The 18,089-nt window shown below is 52.3% G+C and overlaps 1 protein-coding gene across 1 annotated transcript; it reads left to right on the forward strand.

The window, feature by feature from the left end:
* Positions 1–135: 135 nt before the first annotated feature.
* Positions 136–17,810, forward strand: LOC308064323 (fibrinogen-like protein 1). Its single transcript, XM_080388628.1, has 7 exons — positions 136–236; positions 887–1,744; positions 8,459–8,681; positions 11,658–11,795; positions 13,215–13,431; positions 14,629–14,824; positions 15,278–17,810. Exons 2-7 carry the CDS (start codon positions 1,310–1,312, stop codon positions 15,422–15,424), a joined length of 1,356 nt encoding a protein of 451 aa, XP_080244754.1. The 5' UTR covers positions 136–236; positions 887–1,309; the 3' UTR covers positions 15,425–17,810.
* The last annotated feature ends 279 nt before the right edge of the window (positions 17,811–18,089 follow it).

The following is an 18,089-nucleotide window of genomic DNA, read 5'->3' on the forward strand; positions in this document are numbered from 1 at the left end:
TGCCAAGGCACCAACTTAATCCCTGTAAACTGATAAGGTCACACTGGGACCTGTGCTCCTCCCTCCCGTGTGTCGTCTGAGACTGGTGGCTTTCTTGGCCCTATTTATAGTGCAGTGATAGGATCAGGGGGAATAAGCATTCAGTGTCCCCTAAATCACACTCTGCTCCCCGTGGCCAGTTGGTGCTCGCTGCTCTCTGCTCTCACCGCCGGAGAGCCTGGCCAGGACTTTTGAAGGTACGTCAGGAACTAGGGTGCTGCTTGCTGGGAGGCGGGGTGATGCTGGGGAGCCGTGGCATCCCTCCCAGTTCCCCATCCTCACCAGAGTGGGACAGGGATGGCTTTTGGTCAGGAGAAAACCTGGGAGCAGACCCAGGGTTTGATGCCATGGCTGGGAGCCCCAGTGTTGGACAGGGATCAGACAGCAGCTCTGGCTGCAAGGGGAGCCTGATTCCTCTGGATAAAAGGGACCAAGTCACATATTTGTCTCACATGGTTGGTGGCCAGACCACCTTGGACCTTAGCCCTCCATCCCCACTTGGACCTTAGGCCTCTCTGGACCTCAACCTACAGTCAGGGTCCATCCGGAGTGCCCCAGAGATGGGTTGGTGGTCTAACTCTGCCCAAGGGCGGGCTGGTGGGCTGCGCTCCCCACGTAGATGGCCACCGTTCACTTGATAACTCCATAGTTACATCTGCCAAGAAAAAGCCATACAGAGGAACATGGAGAGAGCCCTAAATCTGTGCCCTGCATCCCCAGGCCATGGGGACAGCTGGGGTGGGCCAAGGAAGGTGGGGGGGCCAGTCAGTCTGCTACAGGTGGGAAGCGTTGGTTGTTTAATCCTTCCTCTCCATCACCCATCTCCTTGCTCTGGTTCCCATTGCAGGGAGTGACGACGTAGCAGGATGCCCCATGCAGGGGAGCCAGCTCCTTCCCCCACACGGTCCTGCATGGGCAGCAAGCTCTGCCCGGGGGGCTGACCACCCCTGGCCAGAACTCAGCAGCCTCCAAGCCAACCGGCAGCTCTGCAGGAGAGGAAACACAGCCCACAAAGCCAGTGGAGCCTGGCCAGGAGAACAGAGGAGCTCCCACCGGAGGTGATTCCAGCTTGGTGGCCACCAGGTGACACCAGGGAGGATGCTCTATGGGGACAGGCAAGTCCCTGGTCTGCAGTGACCCCCTTGCCAGGAGCCCTGGGATCCCTATGAATGCTCTGTTCCTGTATAGCTGCAGCCTCACCCACTAGCTCTGGGGAGAAGACCTGGTGTTGAGCCCTGGGGACTGCCACCTTCCTCCCCAGTGGTGTTTTATGATGAGACGCACGGGGTTATCCCCACGGACCATCCTCCCTGGCCCCATGGAGGTCTGCCCCAGCACTGGCTCCGCCAGGGCAGGTTTGCTCTCCCTCATCCTTGTGGCCACGCTGAGCAGCCCCTCGCTGCAGAAATCCCTGCCTGCAGCCTACAGAGACCACGAGGGTCCCCAGGAGGGCACGGGCCTGATCCAGTGCGGGGAGTACAGCAACCAGGTGCTGCCCAACGGCCGCTGTAAGATCGTGGCCACGCTGCCACAGGGGGACGAGCAGCGATGCCCAGACATGTTCCGTTGCACCGATGAGGTGTCCTACTGGCTCCATGAGAATGAGGAGCGCAAGCAGCAGGTCCTGGAGCTGCGGGAGCTGATTTCAGAGCTACAGGAGGAGCTGAGGAACCACCGGCATCACATCAAAGCCCTTGAGCTCCAGGTAAAGGGCCGCTCTTCGCAGATCTCTTCTGTACAGGTGCCCCCTCCCCATGGTCCCTTCCAGCTCCCAGCAGCTTGCAGGGGGAGGACATCCAGTGAAGCATGCGGTGTTGTTCTGTCCATGGGCTAGGATATCCATTAAACCCCAGCTGCTCCTACTGTGACGGCTCAGGAGCCTCCCAGGGCTGATCTTTCTTAACATTAGCCATAAAGCCTTCAGTGCTTTATCTGTACTATCTCCTCCACCTTTCATCCTGCCTAGGAGGCATTGCTGATCCATCCCATTGCCCATAGCAGGATCCCAGACTGGAGTTTTGGGTGGCTGGTGAAGGACCACATCTCTGGTGGCCACAGCAGAGCAGAAGCCCTGACCTCCAGCCCATAGCACCCTTCCTGCCACCTCCTTTCTGGTGTCCATTCCACCCTGGCTCAATTCACCAGCCCCACAGCCTGAAGCTTCATGCCAATATATTTTTTCCATCTTTGGCACTTCTGAAGTTCTCAGATGTTTGGCACTGCCCCATGGTTTTGCCTGGTAAACACCTGGCTTGGCCCTCAGTGTCGGTGCTTGCACAGGGTTGTAGCCAGGAAAAAGGAGGGAGCATGGTGTGGTTTTGCTGGCCATACGAGTTGTGTCCCAGCTAAGATGTCTCACTGGGCTGCAGATGAGATGTGCAGAAGAACCAGCAGCAACGTACTGGTGTCAGATACAAGAGCCCTGAGACTGCCGGGTGAACAGCACCCTCGTCTTTGTTCTTGGTGGAGATGAGATCTGATACAGTTGGGCTCTGGGGGTGATTTATTCTCTATTTGCCTTCCTTTCATCCTTGCCTTTGGGTTCCCTGTTTGGAAAGCCTGGTTTGGGCAGCCCCAAGGCCATAAGTGCTGGGTGGCCGTGCTGTTGGGAAGGTGGCTGTGCTGTGGGTGCCTCCGAGGAATCGAGCTGTTCCTGGTGCGATGGAGGAAGGGAGGGAGACATGTGAGTCAGGATGGATGCTCGTGCTCAGCAGACCCACTCGGTGCCCCACGCCCCAGGTTACTCCTCCCATGTTGGCCCCTGTCCCCACTCACCTGCTTTCTACTGCTCCTCTCCCATTTTCTCCTTGCACTTGTACTGGGACATGCTGGTGCAATAGGTCTTTGGTCTCCCAACTACCTACATGGATGCCCTGGTGACATTTTGTCCCTTAAGACTATTTAATCTGTCCTTCCCTGATCCCAGCTCCCTACACTGGCCCCAAAACACACTTCTGTGCTACCTGAAGGTACAGCTCTTCCACTGACCTCTCCAGCTCGGAGCCCAGGAGGGAGATGGATAGTCACACACTAAATATTTCCCTGCAGTCTTCATGCTCTTAATCCATTTTTCATTTCCGGACTCTGAAAGGACCCATCTAAAGGCGAGGTATTTGCTCTATGGCATTTGTGCAGGGTCTCTTCAGAGTCATAGAATCACAGAATGGTTTGGGTGGGAAGGGACCTTCAAAGGTCATCTAGTCCCACCCCCTGCCACGGGCAGGGACCCCTCCCCCCAGCCCAGGCTGCCCCCAGCCCCGTCCAGCCTGGCCTTGAGCCCTGCCAGGGATGGGGCACCCACAGCTGCTCTGGGCAGCCTGGGCCAGCGCCTCGCCGCCCTCACAGGGAAGAATTTCTTCCTCATCTCTCATCTCCATCTCCCCTCTCTCATGTAAAGCCATTCCCCCGTGTCCCATCGCCACCTGCCCTTGCCCAAAGCCCCTCCCCAGCTTTCTTGCCGGCCCCTTTAGGCACTGGCAGGTGCTCTAAGGTCTCCCCGCAGCCTTCTCCTCCCCAGGCTGAGCCACCCCAGCTCTCCCAGCCTGTCCCCACAGCAGAGCTGCTCCAGCCCCTGAGCATCTCCCTGGCCTCCTCTGGCCCCGCTCCAGCAGCTCCGTGTCTCTCCTGTGCTGGGGACCCCAGAGCCGGACGCAGCGCTGCAGGGGGGTCTCACCAGAGCGGAGCAGAGGGGCAGAGCCCCCTCACTGACCTGCTGGCCACGCTGCTCTGGCTGCAGCCCAGGGTACTGTTGGCTTTCTGGGCTGAGCACACATTGCTGGGTCATGTTGAGCATGTTGAGTAAGAAAGAAGAGGAAGGGGAATCTCCCTCTGGAGATGCTGGTTGCCTGGTGGTGGCTGTAGAAGGAGCTGAGCTGATGGCCTTGAACAGGACGCTTGGTTTTCCAGCGAGGGAACTAGATGAGGAGCACAGGCTCTCAGTCCAAACATCCATGCATCTAAGAACCTGCGCCTCCTCACCCTGCTGGTCTCCTGCCTGCCAGCTGGTCCAGCCTGAAGTTTGCTGGCGAGTTATACACACAATTAAACTTACTAGGGAAATACAAACATTCCCAGGTCTTTCCAGCTGCTGGTGTTTAGACCCCACATACAAGCACTTGCACTTACCTGTACACATGCACATACACGTATACATATATATGGACATGGATGTACACATGCATCTACACCCTGACCTAGACCTGTGAGCCCCGTGGCTCATGTTCCTCTAGTTGCAGGCACATAGACCCTGCAACACTCACACATAGGAGATAGTGAGATTGCATTGAAAAAAATAAGCTAAGGAAAGGGCTGCATGAGAAAGGAAAAAAGACTGCAGTGATCAAGCTCAGATGGACAAGGGCACTGGCTGGCAGCTGCTTTATGCATGTCCAGCCCTTTCAAACTCCCCCACCTCTCAGTTTTCCTACTCCCAGTCCCCATCCCATCCATCCTCCTTTCCCCACCTTTAGACTTTCCCCTGAACATCCTATAATTAGTTTTGCACAGTCCCACAAGCCCGTAATACCTCTTATAAAAATGCTTCCCCCTTCTTAGCCAACTGCAGGGTTCAGGTGGCCCCTCCTCGAGGCCATGTCCCAGCAGGTCCCTTCCTGACCCACCGGCATTGGCTGAAGCTTCTGCTCTTCCTTACTGTGTCCCTTATCACCTCCCTGGTAATTTCTGTATTGTTTTGCTTAGTTTATTTTCCCTTTCCCCATTATTTGGCATTTTTTGGTGCTGAATCATCCTTGGAAAGATAGCAGATGCTCTCACATCATACCCTGGCACTTCAGCCCGTGCCTGGCAGCTGGAGAGGAGCTGGTGGACAGGGATGCTTCTGGAGCAGCGGCAAAGGGTGGGATTCCTCCTACCTGACTCTGATGCTTGCCATGCAAGGGTCTCTATGGGATCCAGCTGATCTCATAGAGATCTGAGCAGTGAATGCAGACATAGATGCTGCTAGGACGCCTCAGTTGTCTCCTGGAGGATGCGATGAGTTGGTAGAGCTTGTTTCTCCTCAGTGAGAGTCCAGGTGAGCAGCTCTGAAGGAGATGTGCCTGCTGTGGGGTGCTGCTGGGCTCCTTACCCTATGAGGAGAGCAGAGGGACACAGGGGGCACCCAGCTGTCCTGGAGCAGCCAGGTTCCAGGTCCTACCTAGGTGTCTCCAAGTGGTTCATATCCAGGGGACAGTGCCGGTAACATTTATGCCACTGAGATACTGCTGCACTCAGAAAGGGGACATCCTCTGAGATCTTTTGAGATCATTTGCAGAGAGTTTCAGGCCTCGACTGGCAAAGGTCCTGAACAGCCAGATCCAGCTCGGAAACCGGCCCTCTCTTCTGCAGGGGAGCGGGCTGGAGACCTCCAGCCATGTCTTTCAAGCTCTTTTTTTTTCCTCATGAGTCTAAAAAACCAAAGAGATGGGAGGCCCAGAAGAAGAAGGAAATAAAAACCTGGAGAGTTTAGCTGATGGCAACGAGTGTGTCCTGTCACCCTCCAAGCACCAGAGGTGGGGGGGAAAGCAAGAAGCGAAGCTGCATGCTGTGTGAAGGGAGCAAAGCAGAGACAACAGCTGCTAAGCTGCTCACCTCCACTCCCTGTCGGCTTTGGGACTCTCCTGTAAGGAATTTTCCCCCTGTGCTGGTCTGGCTACTTCCCAATGCCTGTGCCCAGCTTGGGAAGCTGCTTTTCTCCTGCATCCCCTCGTGTCTCTCAGGATTTTACTGAATTCTCCGCTGTGTCAGCCTGGGCAGCTCTCCTCCACCTCCATTCCTCCCACAGAGGAGTTGTTGCTCCTTTAATCCATCTTTACAAATCAGCTGCTGGCTGATGCTGGTTGGTATCCCTGGGGTCTGCTGTCAGTATTTCTCCGGGAGCTCAGCATGGGCTTGCCTGTCCACGCAGAGACGTCTCTCTGAGCTCAGCATGTCTTTCTGAGCTGGGCGAGAGCAACAGACCCTTCCAGGTCACAGCTCCCCTCCAGCTAACAGGGACACCCAAATCAGGTCAGATGGGTTGACCCCATCCCTGCCATGTTTCCCTCCTTTCAGTGCAATTTAGGAAGCAAGAAGGACCCCCTTCACCCAGCCCCCCCATGCATTTCCAGCCCTATTACTTTGCACAAGTGGGGCATGCACAGAGCAGGACCCCGCGGTGCAAAATACAGACCCAGTCCCACCAGTGCAGAGGGACGCAGGGAAGGGAGCAGCGTTCAAGGCACTGTCACAGTGGTCTGGCTGTGCTGGTTTTAATCAGCAGCAGGAAAACAAAAAGGTATCAGCCGTGGAGGAGGGGACTGTCTGGGTGAAAGCATCATGGCGTTTACTTGGAGAGCTGATGTGTGGGTGAAGGGAGCTGGAGGAAGCCTGTATCAGTCACAGCTCACAGAGCAGGTCGGGGGAACGGCTGATATATGGTAGGGCCAGAGATACTGCAGTCCTGAGAAGGAAAGCACCGTGTTGTTACATGTCGTAATTCCCACTTTGCTGCCCCTGCCTGTCTAGCTGCTCTGGATTTTGAGATATGGACAGGCTTGATGGGCTTTCAGCAGGACCACGCAGGCAATGCTCAAGCAGCATTGGGAAGGATATTATAGAGCTGCCGTTAGTTATTGGGACAATAACCCAGCAGTGGTGATGCTCCTGGGAACAGCAAGCTGAGAGATGCGTACTGGCAGGAATGGGGACCAAGGTGCGAGTGGGGTCCTGGGAGCAGCTGGAAGGGAAGAAAACAAACTCTGGGCATGCAAACCCCTTCCAGCTGAAGGAAATCCCCAAGCCTCAGCAGTTTTGCTGGTAGTGATGAGTCAAGTGCCAGACCTCTGTGTCCCCAGGGACGTGTAATAAACCACACACTTGCACGGACACCTAAAAATCCAGATCTGCCCCTGACACCGGGGACAAGGAGGTGAGAAAATAAATTTTGAGGGTCTTGGAGTGGCTTGTGAGCCTGAGGCAGTGACACTGAGCAGGAGACAGGGGAAGAGATGTCCCCATCAGGGGACAGGGAAGGGCGGTGCTGGTGGAGAACCAGCATCCCTCCGGCGCAGATGGCGGTCTGGGATTGCCAGACCCCGGAGGCGGATTGAGGAGCCCGGTGTGGAGCTGTGGCATTGCCCAGGGGAGGGAAGGGGTGTTCCCAGGCGGCTGTGGGATTTTGGAGGTGCTGCTCAAGGCCTGCTCTGCCATCTAATGGACAGGGAGCACTGAACAAGAGAGGTGAGCGGTGACTGCATCTGGGGCATGCTGGATGTGTGCCGGTGAGGCTCAGTGTGCCCAGCTCCTGGTAGGATCTGTGGGCATCTCCAGGCAGCTTGAATGCACATTTTATATAGGATCAGGGACTGGCTGTCCTAAAAACAAGCGGCAAAAGTGTCATGAAAGGGACTAGTGTCCTGTATCACACCTGCTCCTTGCATAGCACGAATGCAGGAGACAGAATCGTAGAATTGTTTAGGCTGGAAAAAACATTTTAAGAGCATCAAGTCCAACTGTTAACCCAGCACTGCCAACCGTTAACCCAGCACTACCAAGCCCACCACTAACCCATGGTCCTAAGTGCCACATCTACATGTCTTTTAAATCCCTCCCGGGACAGTGCCTCCCCCCCTCCCTGGGCAGCCTGTCCCAGTGCTGGACACCCTTTCGGTGAAGAAATGTTTCCCAGTCTCCAACCTAAACCTGCCCTGGTGCAACCTGAGGCTGTTCCCCCTTGTCCTGTCGCTTGTGACCTGGGAGCAGAGACCGACCCCCCTGGCTGCAGCCCCCTCCCAGGCAGCTGTAGGGAGCGATCGGGTCCCCCCTGAGCCCCCTCCTCTCCAGGCTGAACCCCCTTCCCCCCTCCCCCATCAGACTGGTGCCCCAGCCCCTTCCCTAGCATCGCTGCCCTTCTCTGGACACGCTCCGGCACCTCAGTGGCTCACCGTGCAATGTGCTGATAAGCTGTGGAGCCCCTTATGATGTTACAAGATATGAAATGGTTCAAGGGGAGATTGGACAACTTTCTGGAAGGAAAACCCAGCTGTGGTGGCATTGCTGAATACATAGTGGCCACATCCATGTTGCAACAGGTTGCAGACTGAAAGGTGTTCGGAGAGGAATCCTGCGTGCTTGCCCTGCTCCTGCAGCCCTAGGTTTGCCTGTGCATGCCCTGCCTGCACACAGCCTGGGAATATCAAGCTGCCTGTGGCTTGCGTGTTGGCTGGGGGCTGGTACGGGACTGGCGATGAGCGTGAGGGTGCAGGCACCATCCTTGAGATCCTCAGTCTCTGTTGGTGCACCCAGTTGGTGTGCCCAGTGAGTGTTCCTCTGCCGTCTTTCTCCCCTGCCTGCCCTTCCCTAGGGGGTCCTGGGGCCATGTCCTCGGCTCCGTGCCGGTCCCCAGGGATCCCCCCCATCCCACCTTTCTCCCTTCCCACAGCACGAGGAGGCAGCCAGCCAGAACCACAGCCTGGTTCAACGGGTGCAGGACCTGGAGCATCGGTACAGCGAGGCCAGCACCCTGCAGCACATCCAGGCCACGCTGCTCTATGACATGCAGGCCCAGATAAACAATATCTCCGTCCTGACCGACTGGGCTTGGCGCAATCCCACCTGCCTCGGCCCTGCTGAGATGAGGCTGCAGGAGGAGATGCACCATCCAGGTGATGAGGAGCTGCTGGTGTTGGTGGGGGGAGGGATGCTTCACTCTTACACCGTCTCTCGAGGGGGGCTGAAGGAAAAGGCTGTGGGAAAACTGCTTTAAATCCCTTTGGCGTTTGCCAGGAGTCTGATCCCACTCAAGCTGTGTTTCCAAGTGTTGTGATTGCACCCGGGCTGGTAGTTTCCCCCTAGCCCAGAGGGATGAGGAGAAGAATCAGAAAGGAATGTAAAGCTCAAGGGTGGAGATAAGAACAATTCAATAACTGAAACAGAACAAAAATGAAAGAGCAGTAATAACAATAATGACAATAACAGTTATAATGAAAGGGTGGTGGGAGAGAATAAAATCCAACGGGAAAAGGAGAAATCATAAACAAGTGATGCACAATGCAACCGCTCACCACCCGCTGACCGATGCCCAGCCACGATCCTGGGTCCCAGCCAACCCCCCAGGGATCTATACCAGGCATGCTGTCCCATGGTATGGAATACCTCGTGGCTACATCAGGCCAGCTGCCCTGCCCGTGTCCCCTCCCAATCCCTTCTGCCCCTCCAGCCTTTTCACTAACAAGGCCTGAGAAACTGAAAAGTCCTTGACTTGATATAAACATCACCCAGCAGCAACTAAAACCATCAGCGTGTTATCAACAGTGTTCTCACATCAGAGCCAAAACCCAGCACTGTACTATCTCCTAAGAAGATAATTAACTCCATCCCAGCTGAAACCAGGACACCGAGGCAGCCAGGAGGGCTCCTCAGAGCAACGGGCATCTCTGAGAATGGCTTCCAAGCTGCCTAGGGGAAGGGTCCTGTCCCCCAGTGCCTCCATTCTCTCTACATGGATGGTATGAAATGCTCACAGGGACCAGCTCTGACAAACAGGCTGGCATTGTTCCCACCATCACCCCACCTGCAGTCAGCAGCGTGAGCCTGCCTTCCAGATCCAGGGACTATTTTTCCATCCCAAAAAAACTAGATATTTTTTTTTTCCCCCAGAAATTCACAGCATGAAATTAGGACTTTGGTGCAACTCTTCAGCTTTGAAAAACAACCATTTTCTGTTATTTCTCACACGCTCTTTTTTTAATAAATGCATTAAGATTTTTGCCAGGTTTTTGGTTGTGTTCCCTGTTAGTCCCTGGAAATTTTTCTTTGGTTTTTAGAAAACATGGGAACTTTCAAGTAAAGAATTCAAGGTTCAGTTTGACTAAACCACCGTTTTCTGCCAAATAAATGTTCTGCCACTGCCATGAAAACATTTTGACTGGGGCCCAGCATAGCCAAGATCTTCAAAGCTCAACCTTGAGGTGCTGGAAGGGAAACTGAGTTGCTTTTGCAACTTGTTCGAGTCTCCAGGTCTGTGGCAAGGGGGTGGTGGTCTCCAAGAAGACAAGACTAGGTGTGCCAGTCTGGTTCCCATGCCCCGTGTCCTGTGTCCCACAGCAGATGTCCAGGAGGAGCATTGGAGAAGGACGAAGCGATACTTCTGAATAGTCTTCCAGCCCTTGGTGAACACTGATTGAGGGACTTGTAGAGACAGTGTCTATTTTCTCCACCGAGGAGCAGGCTAGATGGGATGACTCAGGTGGAATGCGCAATTGAACTGCTGATGGCTTTCACCTACTAAGCTTGACCTGATTTAAGCTGGTGACATCAGGGCATGTCACAGGAGAAGTCATGTTACTTCTCCTCTGAACGATCTAGTCTAAGTCTTTGCCAGTGCCCTCATTTAAAGCTCTTCTGGCCATCCACTTCATGGTGGAGGTAGCATAAGCAGCTCTATCGGTACCTGCTTCAGGTGCCTCTGAGCCCTGAGCAAGAAATGCTCCGTGCAAAATCAGCATGTCAGAGTTCATGTCTACACCCATGACCACCACCTGCAAACCAGAGCTGGGGTTCAATCTCAGTAACTTGATGTGACCAGGATGGTGACTTCTCCAGCCTGGAGCGTGCCAGCCCAAGTGCAGACGTTTGATGCCGTACTTTTAGATGACTGTCTTTAGGTGGGATTGGGCTCTGCCCACTGTTCCAGATGCTTGCAGGGTCCAGGCTGCCTCTCCCTGACCTCTGCCTGCTGCACACAACTGTTTTCTCCCACATGCTGCCCTGCAGCAGCATTGCCGGTTGATGTCAGCCTCAAAGGATGTCCTTGGTCTGTCACCAGCCTGCAGGGGACTTCCCAGCCACCACACCATCCAGCTGGTGGGCTGGGATGTTACAACTCTTTATCCATCATTTCCCCTTGGAATGACATTCCCATCTGTAAGGAGTTTTCATCTTCCAGTCCCATGGTCTCATCCTTTGTGTGCCTCATGGAAGGGCCATCTCCCGTGCATGCTTTCTTCCCTCCCTCAGGCTCTTGGTTCTCCCAGTGTCCCAGTCTGGTATTCAGGCCAGGCTGTGCTTCAGGCTGGTCTAGCTGTGTGTGTAAAAGGAAGGGGAGCTGCCTGTGTGAGTTACCTTTGTGCCTTTCTGAAGATGGGATTCATCCCACTGGGGAGGCTTGGCTCACAGCTGAGGATGCTTCACGTTGGTTGTCTGCATGCGTGTGTCCTCACATGAGCTGGAGATTTAAAATGATGAGGCAAACAGTGTGTTGACCAAGAGCAATTCGGCATGCTCTTTCCACTGGTATGACAAGGATCTCAGTTCAGCTGACACCTAGTGCCACCCAAAATACTCCAGAGCATCTGAGGCATCCACATAAGCCTGGCAGATATATGCAAGGAGCTGCACAGGATGGCTGAAAGCCAGCCAGGATGCCCCAGGGCACCTCAGATATCACCGTGCGGCTCAGGGCAGACAGATCAGAGGAGCCCCTTTGGTAGATGATGGAGGGAGACAGGGAGAGTGGCTCTTCTCTCCCACCTAAAACCAGGATGAACTGCCCTCTGCATAAACCTCTAAGGACTAGCTGAGGCTGCCTCAGCAGGCTCCATGCTCTGCACTAAAGGCCGTTTCTCTGCTTTCTTGCCCAGAGGTGAAGAACGCCAGGAACTGCCCCATCGACTGTGCTTCCGTTTACTACAACGGGCTCCGGCGCTCTGGGATATACAGCATCATGCCCTCGGTCAGCGGGATGCCTGTTGAAGTGCTGTGTGAGATGGATACTGAAGGTACTCTGGGAGGCACCTACAGCATCTTCCAGCTGAGTTTTGGGTGGGAATGGTCTAACCTGAGAATTGTTTCTTAAATCTGATTTATTCTGAGGCTGCTTTACAGCCAGCAAGAGCAGATCTAGGGACAGAGGACTCATCCTCTCTGCTGGTTGTGGAAGGGCTGTGGGCGAATAGTTCAAACCAGACATTATGGCTAGAATCCAGTTGCCTAAATACAGGTTTTTAGTGCTCTTTGAGATGTCCTCATGCATCCAAGATATCTGCAACACACTAGTGGATATGACAAAGGGCTTAGGGAAAAAGAAGCCCTTCTGGCATAGCAGCTGGTCACTGGGGGGTATCTGGAGCATCCCTGGGTAGCTGAGGGCTATGTGTGGGCAACCTCTCATTGTAGCCATGCTGAATTGAGGAGGGGGTAGGTAGATCCTCTCCCACAGTTATTCTGGAGTGTAAATGAGGGAGCAGGTGACCTCCCACACCCTTGCTGTCTAATGATCTGTATGGCGTGCACTACTGTCATCCCAAGGCACAAACTTACTAACAAAATCAGTTTGCAACACTTGAGTTTTGGAAGAATAATGCAAATTGTTAAGAAAATGGGGTAGTGGATTGTCAATTCCTTGCCCTATGGATCTGCTCCAGCCTGGATGGATGTGTCATATCCACACGTCCCATGCTGGAGGAAGGGGTTCAGCTCCTCACATGTAGGCATCTCCTCTGTTGGAGGATCTACAGGCGATTGCAGCTTTGGGATGCACATAGCCATTAAGAAACAGGCTGTTCAATGTGGCCTCTGTTACATCATTACTATTATCTGCATGACCAGCAACACAATCTTGGACACTGTAGAGTGACAAGCTGTACAAACAGCAAATAAAAAGATGGCCCCAGTCCCCCGTCTCCCCCCTGCCTCCCCCCCTCCCCGAAGCTTACAATATTGGAATAAAATGAGCGAGGAGAGAAGGATTTGGACAGATGGAATAGCAGATGGAGTCAGTGAGACAATACTGGGAGAGATTGTGTGCCTCCACGGTGCTGCAGGAACAGTACATAATAACCTCGAAACTCCAGGATCCCTAGTTTGTTCCAGTCCCAAAACATTTTCCTCCTGAAAACTACCATCTCCCTCTCATGTAAAACCACCTTATGATCTGGGACACTCAACAGCGGAACATCGTCATGAACCAGCATGGGACAGGTGGGAGCCCTTTTCCGTGAGCTATGATGGGCATCACTTTTTATCTCCGTGCAGTAACCAACACTGTATTTTGCCACTTGATGGGAGGAGACATGACAAGGAGACACCTTGCTGACCTGCAGGTGGACCATCAGAGGTGACACCACTAAGGGGTCTGTCTGGGACCCCCTCAATGCTCTGTGGAGACTCCCCTTTTTACGTTATCTCTCTCCTGGCAGGTGGGGGATGGACAGTCATCCAGAGGCGTCAGGATGGTTCAGTTGACTTCAACCGGACCTGGAATGAGTACAAGGAGGGTTTTGGGGACCTCAATGGTGAGTTCTGGCTGGGCAATGAGAACATCCACAAGATGACAAACCAAGGGGACTACTCTCTGCGCATCGACCTGGAGGACTGGAACAACAAGCACAAGCATGCCTTCTACCAGGTCTTCAGGTAGAAAGTGGGATGGCCTTCCCTGGTTCTCATAGATGTAACTGATTCAATATCTGGAGACTTTCAGGCATGGGAACCCCACTGAGGTCAGAATGTCTACAGAGCTTTTCAGATTGGGCCCAGGCTGCCTATCCTTTCTTCCCCACCCGGATTTGTCCACCAGTTTTTTTTCTGAGTTGAAGCCTGGGTGTGGGCTAGTAAATGTGCAGTGTCATCTAGCCATAGCCAACATCCACAGCCTCAGGGGAAGGGAGCTGTAGGACACAATGGACAGTCCCCTGCTGTTTAGGGGCATTTCTTCTGCCAAAATTGAGCTCTATGTCAAAAAACCAGTTTTGAATCCTGTGGTTTTGCTGGGCAGGTCCTCCAGCATCTCCCTGGTTTAGAGTCACATTTGGAGTTTCACCCTCTCTACACGTGGCTTTTACTTGCTGGGCCAGATATTACATGTCCTTTAGAGTCCATAGCCCGCCCTTTGGTGTTTTATTTACACATACCATATCAGCCACATTCTTTCTTAATCAGAGTTGACCAGGTCTGTCTAGACTGTCCCAGACGAACGCCTTCCCTGTTGCTACTGGAAATGCTTGTGGGTGACTGTGGAGTAATCTGCCATGGGAGGATGTCCAAGGGAGCACTACACTTTATGGACTCTTGAAGTTTGAAGGCTTTGAGTAGATCCCAAAACTGCTGAAACTGCTGGGGAAAAAAACCACCCATTGCCTGAATGTGCCACAGAGCATCCTCCACCAGCAAATGTGTGCTCTGAATAGTCATCCCAACTTTTCTCATCAGATGTTGTGTGCAATGGCAGTGACCTTTAGCTTTTGCTAACCCAGGGGCAGATTACTAATTTGCTCAGGTCAAGAGCAGGATGCTTGTTACGTGGAGAGGAGGCAGTGCTGTATAATTAGAGGGACTGTCTTGCCACAGCTGCTGCAGTTCTTTACTGTGGTTTTAGAGTCACGGTCTGCCCAGTCCAGCCCTGTGACAAGCACCCTGAGTCATGACAAAACCATGTACATCCCACAGAAGGGAAAAATACATCTTTGGCTTTTAGAGGTGGTGAATCATAGCAGGGAGGCTGGCCAGAGCAGATCAATGATTGCTAGGTGTCCACACTGGAAATGCAGTATCCAGCTTGGAAAGGAGGCTCAAACACTCCCCATTAAATAATTCCATTTCTGTTGCTTGCAGCATTGAGGACGAGGCAAACTATTACCGCCTGCACGTGGATGGGTTCAGTGGGACAGTGGAGGATTCCTTTGCCTGGTACCACAACAAGAGGAGCTTCAGCACACCTGACTCGGGGAACATCTGCGCTGAGATTTCTCACGGAGGCTGGTGGTACCACCAGTGTTTTTTCTCCAACCTCAACGGTGTTTACTACAAGGTAAGGTGGAGGGATGAGGATACAGATGTTAGCACATGAGGTGTAGGGCTGGGAGGAGGCTGTTGGTTCTCACATCACATCACAGTAGTCCTTCCTGGTTTAAGCAGCCTCTGCTCTCCAGGGAGGGAACAAAATGAGTGCTGGGCACCAAGGTAGCCCAGCCTTCTCAGTGCCATGGGCCAGACACAAGTATTGAGACACATCTGCAACCTGGGGTTTGAGACCTCATGGAGGAAACCCGTGGTGTGGGTGGTGTGGTGTGAGACAGATGGATGCCAACTCCATTGGGACCATTTGAAAAATGTGTGGCTCGACATGCTCTTTTCATCACATTGTCATTAAGCTCTTTGTGTTACGCTCCAGTGGTTCAGAGCAGTCAGTTCCCCAGTGCTCCTATCTAGATGACCCTTCCATGCATTTCCCATGCCTGACCATCCTTTCTCTGCATCACAGGGTGGCCGATACTCCATTAAAAACCGCAAGGTCCTGGGGCCAGATGGTATTGTGTGGTACTCATGGAAGGACACAGACTACTACTCCCTGAGGAAAGTGGTCATGATGATTCGACCACGCACTTTTCGGCCCCACCTCTCCCCATGAAGGAGCCTGAGATGTTCTTCATTTCACTTTACATTGAATGTTGGGAACAGAGGGCTGGAAATAGTTTGCTGTGAGCAAAAACTGATGCTGGAGGTCCTGAGCCACCATGCCTGTTGCTGCCTGCTTGCTTTTGAAAGAATGGAACCAACAGAAGAGGTGTCAAGACCTTCAACAAGTGTTTGCGTGGTGAAAGCTCTCCTGAAAATGTGGAGATCTGAAAATGTGATTGCTGAGAAGGGCTTTGCAAAGACAGGCATGTGGCTTGCTGTTTCACCAGGTACCAGCAGTCCTTGGCAGGCTTGGGCATTCCCAAGGCTTGAGACTAAATCCAGTTGACTGGGTGATGGGAGTCAGCCACACACTGAGGCTGGACTTTCCGTTGAATGGAGGTGCTGGGTGCTCTGGCTACCCACCCAACAGTATTTTAGAGGGAAGCAAAGAACCAGCAATCCTGTATGAGTTTTCCGCATGGGATGTGATGGACTTTTTGTGCCATAAGATGAGCATCTCCTGGTCTTGGCAGAGGTTCTCCGTTCACATCACCATGTGTGTATTTGGTACTGAAGGTCCACCACCACAGGGTTGTGCTAGGGAGGCTCCAAGGTGCTGAGATGGCCCCCAGGAAAGCTAGGAGAGCCAGCGTGCATCGCTCAGGGATGGTGTCATGGGCAAACAAGGAGGAAGGTCTGCAGCGGCCCTTGCCTCCTCTGGCAGGGATTATGCTACACACGTGGACATTAGCTAGCTGAGGTAATAATGCTCCAACTGAAAAAAATTTAAAATAAAAAATGTGGAAGGTTTTCCATTTTCCATTCAGTTTTCACCTTTCCATCCTTTCTCTGGCAAAGAACTTTGGATGATTTTTCTATCCACCCTAAAAGTGGGCTTCAGGAATGATCAGACATGATTTTAAGCCCTTTTTTTACTGCCTTACCCTGGATTAAGAAAATTCATGGTTGCTGTCTTTGAATTTTCATTCATAGTTGCAGTGAGACACCCTCCTTTTTTCCCAACTTTGCCTCCTTGCAGGTTCGAGAGATGGAGGCTGGGACTTGGTCTCAGCCCTTCCTGTGTTTGATGGTGGATATTTAATTAATTACCTTTTTCCTGTTTCATGTGCACAGATGAGTTCAAAGAAGGTTCAGTGAAGGGGAAAGGCTGATGTCTTGGAGGCAAAGCACGGTTCCTCCCAACTATTTGTCTCCTGCTTAATGCTCTGCTGGCTCTCTGGTGGTTTCTGTAGCTTTTATGCTATTCCAGGCTGTTATTTTCCCTAGAACCTCATTTTTCATGGGCAAATCGAGTGGAGAAGTTACCTGCCAAGCATCCTACAAACGAATATCCCCAAGATAAGAATCCAATATTATTTGCCTTTCCCTCTGCTAGGTTTGCCTTGGTAGTTTTCCTTGAGGGGTGTTCCCGGGACATATCTGATGGTGTTTGGGAGCTGCCATGGGCTGCTCTATGCTGCTGGTTTACCACCACCTGCCATGAACATCTGGGCACTACCAGCAGTGGGAGGAGAGCTTTCTTGCCTCACGGCATGTGCATCTCATATAATGCCTTCCCTTTCTAGATTACAGGTATTCCAAAGGCCATGATGTTAAGGAATACCCTACTAAGAGACTGATAAATCACTTGAATAAGCAACAACTTAATTAATCAATGATCACATTATCATTATTAATCTACGTTCATATTTTGCATATTATTAAACACAATGATAAATGTATCATTCTTAAACTTTATGTAGCCACACTACTGCTGCTGAATTACAGTTTTAGCATCCTTCCCTTCACATGATTCTTCATACCAGGGCACAAGTGTCTCTCTGTTTACCCTCTTGCACTAAGTCTTTTGGACATAGCCCTGATGGAGAGTCCAGTGAGTTGTCCAAGGACATCTCATGCTGTTGGGTACCCAGGTCAGTGTTACCACCATCTGTAGGCATCCATCCTCCAACCACTGAAAGATCTCATCCTCCTGTGTTCCTCACCTGGCTTCATAACTTATTCCTCTTTTGGTTTTCTATTTCTACCTTTGCTCCTCTTTTTCTCACCCTAGTCTGCCCTTAATGACTTCCCCCGTCCCCGTCCCCCCCCTTACTGGTCAGAGTTTTGCTATACCCATACTCAAATTTGTTATATCTGATGTCACGACTGAAGCGATCTTGGCCTTCCATGGCATTACTGATACTGCCTGCGTACATGTGGCTTTGCAAGACTCTCCACCCCAAAGCTTCCCTACAGTTACAGGGTTTGTACAGTCTCTAAGACAAATTGTCCTACTTCAGCCATGACTCCTCCACTTTGTCCAAAAAGCTTCTCATGCACACATAGTCTGCATGCTGGAGGAGCAAGCAGAATAAAGTGATTTTCCTACTGGTCTGGAGTTCATACAGCATCCTTTTAGACTGCATATTATGAAAAATTTCTTCACCGAAAGGTTGTCCAGCACTGGGACAGGCTGCCCAGGGAGGTGGGGGAGTCACCATCCCTGGAGGGATTTAAAAAATGTGTAGTATTGGCACTTAGGGCCATGGGTTAGTGGTTGGCTTGGTAGTGCTGGGTTAATGGTTGGCCTTGATGATTTTAGAGTCTTTTCCAACCTAAATGATTCTGTGATTGTATGATACTTGACCTTGAATGGTTTTAATAACTCCCCT

Source organism: Falco punctatus (assembly GCF_963210335.1).
Source record: "Falco punctatus genome assembly, chromosome: 5".
NCBI classification, from domain to species: domain Eukaryota; kingdom Metazoa; phylum Chordata; class Aves; order Falconiformes; family Falconidae; genus Falco; species Falco punctatus.